The sequence below is a fragment of the Etheostoma cragini genome, chromosome 18 (genome assembly GCF_013103735.1).
Source record: "Etheostoma cragini isolate CJK2018 chromosome 18, CSU_Ecrag_1.0, whole genome shotgun sequence".
NCBI lineage: Eukaryota > Metazoa > Chordata > Actinopteri > Perciformes > Percidae > Etheostoma > Etheostoma cragini.
In genome coordinates this window covers 15,009,137-15,013,332 of record NC_048424.1, presented here as the reverse complement: position 1 = coordinate 15,013,332, position 4,196 = coordinate 15,009,137, and the positions used below count along the sequence as shown (strand labels likewise).

At 40.7% G+C, this 4,196-nt stretch overlaps 1 protein-coding gene and 1 long non-coding RNA gene across 5 annotated transcripts in view; one reads left to right on the top strand and one right to left on the bottom strand.

The window, feature by feature from the left end:
* Positions 1-4,196, bottom strand: part of katna1 (katanin p60 (ATPase containing) subunit A 1) — a 40,319-nt gene that overhangs the window by 19,570 nt on the left and 16,553 nt on the right. For 3 of the 4 annotated variants that reach the window (XM_034900997.1, XM_034900995.1, XM_034900998.1), the window contains exon 11: positions 1,978-2,736. In XM_034900997.1, coding sequence (XP_034756888.1) covers positions 2,538-2,736 — 199 coding nt within the window. In that variant the 3' untranslated portion in view covers positions 1,978-2,537. Of the gene's footprint in view, positions 1-1,977; positions 2,737-4,196 lie in introns of those variants that run through there. The other variant, XM_034900996.1, reaches the window with a different exon arrangement.
* The window catches only part of LOC117961972, an 8,367-nt gene that overhangs the window by 1,038 nt on the left and 3,133 nt on the right, over positions 1-4,196 (top strand). The window contains exon 2 of the long non-coding RNA XR_004660518.1: positions 3,040-3,049. This is a non-coding gene — a long non-coding RNA (uncharacterized LOC117961972). The remainder of the gene's footprint in view (positions 1-3,039; positions 3,050-4,196) is intronic.

The window sequence follows — 4,196 nt, the reverse complement described above, 5'->3', positions numbered from 1 at the left end:
GGGGGGGGGGGGGGGGGGTTGTGATTGATTTAGATCTTTAATCGTGTGCGCATGTGTTTCTTTCACTCATAATGGAGAATGTGAATTAGGTTGTTCTAATTGTCTGTGCTCTTTAAACGTACAGTATAAGACAACTCCTGCTGAGACTGATCTCATCTGTGTGCACCAAACGTTCATTGTGTAAATTATCGTCCAAGGCAAGAATCTGCAAAAAACTGGACTTGACTGCATGGATGCTTTTTTTCTTTTTTTGTGGTGAATCGTATGATTTATGGGCACAAAGGCCTTAGATAACAAACACCACTATCACTCCCAATGTTTTCCACGAGGCTGTGTGCGAGGGATCAATCAGCTGGACACAAGGCTGGCTGTTGGCCAAAAAAGTGGGTTTAATTAATCAAGAAACAATAGTTTTATTTTAAAGTGTACTTGTTTTGGAACACCCTCACAGTACAGCTGAGGTGGTTATTTTATCTCCCCGCGGTTCAGTTAATCTGCTGAATGCATGATGTACTGCGCAGAAGGTGCATGTGTAGCTAGTGAATGCAGTTTGCTGTTCTTTCAGCGAGTTAATCATAACAAGGAAGCTGCATGATGACTTAAAACAGCTCAACCTGTGTCGGCTTCAGTTTCAAATTCCACATTGGCTAACTCAGTACAACAATATGTCAGGCATGGATTCATATGTAAGACAACAAAAATTATTTGATTTGCTCTTTGTTTAAATGGGGGTGGACCCATGTGTTACTATTTCGAGCCATTCGGTGCATAAATTACAGCTGGACTGTGTATTTGGGTCTAAACTCTGATTAATTAAATGCTTTCCTCATGACCACCAAGCCTTTGTGTTGTGTGATTATTATTGTAGTGTAGGCTAGGAGAGAAATATTAAGAAAAAAACACTAATCTGGAGTGAACACACAGTGCACACCATTACTACAGTCCCATGCAGAGGTGGAAAGTAAAATTACAATAACTGCAGTGCCCGGTACGCCATGAACTATTTCTAGTTGCATTTACATTATTTTTATTGTAACTGTTCCACTGTTTCACACACTCAAAGTACTTTTCACTTTAAAAAAAAAGTTTTCTTAAACTTTTTTGGGCTCTGTGCCCTTAACAAATTGCAAAAGACTGATTCAATTAAGTAACTAGAAATAAGAATTACATATAAAAAAACGTACCTCCACTCACTTTTAAAAAGTAACTTTTACTCTGAGTAAATTTTTAATATCTGTAATATTTCATTATCACTTAAAATGCTAATATCATGCTCATTTTTAAAATTGTATTTATAGGTTGTACCAGAACAAGTTTACATTTACAGTTTAATTTTCAAAATCCCCATATTTTTGTCTTACAGCGTATTAATGCAGCTCCTCTTTTCCCCCTTTGTGCTGAGCTCTGTTTTAGCTACAGAGTGAGGCATTTCACATCTGTTCTATCTTTGTTGGGAGTTGCTGTTTTTTGTAATCGTTGCACCTCTCCTTCCATCCCAAAAAGTTGGACGTCTGGGCTACAGAGACGTTCCATGACGTAATTTGTATGTCCGGGGTCGCTCCATCTGCTTAAAGAGATAAACAAGCGTCCTTCCTTTCCTCAGTTTGTCCGTCCATACGTACTCCTCCTTACCATCTACGGTTCAACAGTAATTCAGCCACAGTTCTAAATGAAAGAGACTCCTTTAGCATGTCCTCAGTGCCCTTTTTACCCCAAGCAGACATATTGCTTACTAAATAAACTTGCATGTGGCGCCCAGATAGCTCAGTTGGTAAGGCGGACGACCATATATCGAGGTTTACCCCTCAACGCAGCGGGCCCGGGTTTGACGGCAACCTGTGGCCCTTTCCTGCATGTCGTCCCCCCGCCCCCATCCCCTTTCAAGTCTTCATCTGTCCTGTCAAAAATAAAGGCTGAAAAATGTCCAAAAAACAATCTTTAAAAAAAACAAGAAAAAAACTTCCATGCAAGATAATGTTAATATCCATAATCATTGTTAACTTTTATTATATCTCGTTAGTGTTATCCACAAAAATTTGAAAGAACCACATAGTTCTATGTACAATCAAGTGCTTTAAAAAAAAAATAAAAAGAAGACAAAACATGACACAAAACAAAACTTACAGGAGTAACATTTGATTGGCAGTTAGCTTAGTATCTCAGTCGGTACGAAGCAGACTATTATGACACAAGAAAAGTAGCAGTGAAATATCTCGATCTTCTGTCAGTGGGTTGCTGGAAATGTGTCCACACATTTTCTCTATCAGCTGGAGTTGAAGTTTTTAATAATTTCATCATTTGAGTGAAACAACCATTTTCGACTTTACTTGAGTCACCTTTTCAGATTGAGACTTCTGCATAACATTAACATGTACAAGAGGAAGAAGTAATGCACATATTTAACTGAAGTATAATCGTACTCTTTAATAGCAATGGAATGACCCCGCCAGACACACACAGGCAGTACTTAAACTCAGCATCCCCCCCACAACGGTGGTTGCATGTTCGGATAAGAAGGACATGGGTGTTGGTGTTTCTCAGCAGGACCCAAACTCCTCGATCCACTTTTCGTACTTCTCCAGGTCAGATGCAGACACAGATTTGGACACTTTCTTCAGAGAAGACTCAAAGTCCTCCATGGTGGTGGGCATGTGCATCTCGTCCCGGGAAATGTTGCGGATCTCCTCTGGTGTGAGGCCCTCGATCCTTCGCCTCATGGCCATCAGAGAGGCATCCCTGCGGCACAACACAACCGGTTCCTTGAAAACTTTCAGAGGCTTATTTATGTACAGTATGTATTTTAAATCACATCAATTACTCAAATTACAATTATTCTTTTAAGCACTTGCTTCAATTGTGTTCTTCTGCAATCTTAAGTGAATTTACTGTCTACAATTACAGAATTCTTTTTTTTATTCCACTCATTTATATTTATATTGGAGAGTTGGTGCCTCAAAGGTTAAAGAAGCGAGCTTGTGAATGGGACGTTGACGGTTCAATCCCCAGACCGATCAAATCTGGGTGGGGAGGGGGGGGAAGTGAAAGACTTGTCATCCCCTCATTACCACCCCTGAGGTGCCCTTGAGCAAGGCCCTTAACCCAACTCCTCCAGTGGAGCTGCTCAGTGGCCAGCGTACCGGTTGTACCGGACAGTTTCCAGCTATGAATGAGGGAATCTGACAGGTTGTCGTTTCTGTCGACTTACCTGGATAAATAAAAGGTTAAAAAAAAAACTTTTTCAAGGGGCGTAGAAAGCAGGGAATTAATTCCTCCGAAGATCCATCCAAAAAAAGAAAAGAATTGTCACACACATTCGTCACCATCAAATCCGTTTATATATTTGGTCGATGTATTTAGGTCACAAGGATTTTAGTGTCCTACGTGTCTTGCAATGGCGGGATGTGTATTTTGCACCTGGGCCTTCAGACCTATCCCACAGTAATAAATCCACCTTTGAATGACCTCACCATGACACCAGGACATTATTGTGTGTAATAAAGTGATTTAATACAAGGCTCGACCTAGAGAGTTTCAATTCACTATGGCAGAGACATGGCTACACGGTGGCTGAAGCCATCACTTTTAGGCAGTGTGACAGGAAGCTGTTATCGCATGTAAGGCCTTGCTGGCCCAGACTGCCCACCTCTGGAGAAAAACAAAGCAGACGTGACAAGTGTGTGTAGGGGATTTTCATTTTCAGCAAGTGGCCCCATTAAAAATGTGTTGCCAAATGATTTTGAGCATAAGCAGGAAAGCTTTAAGAGACATTAGTCGGTAAGAAGAAGTATTGATGCAATGAGGCTGCTGCTTGGTGTCCCTAGGTGGAACACTGCCAGTCAGTTGTTTGTGTCCACTAGAGTACCGACCAGTGAGGCACTTTTAAGACAACTGATGTTTAGTTTTTTGTGTTGTCTGGCCAAGGCCGAGAACCATATTATTGAAGCCCCAGTCAATCCTCTGAAAAGCTGCTCAAGATACACTTCTAGATTAAAATTACATTGGTGCAATAGCCTGTATATCCTATTGGCAAATATGGAATTATTTTGTATGTTTGAATCTCCTTTTTATACTGTATGATGTGTAATATGGACATGTGTCTGCGATAAAGCTTTATATACAGTGTGTGTGTGTGTGTGTGTGTGTGTGTGTGTGTGTGTACACACACACACACACACACACACACACACACACACACA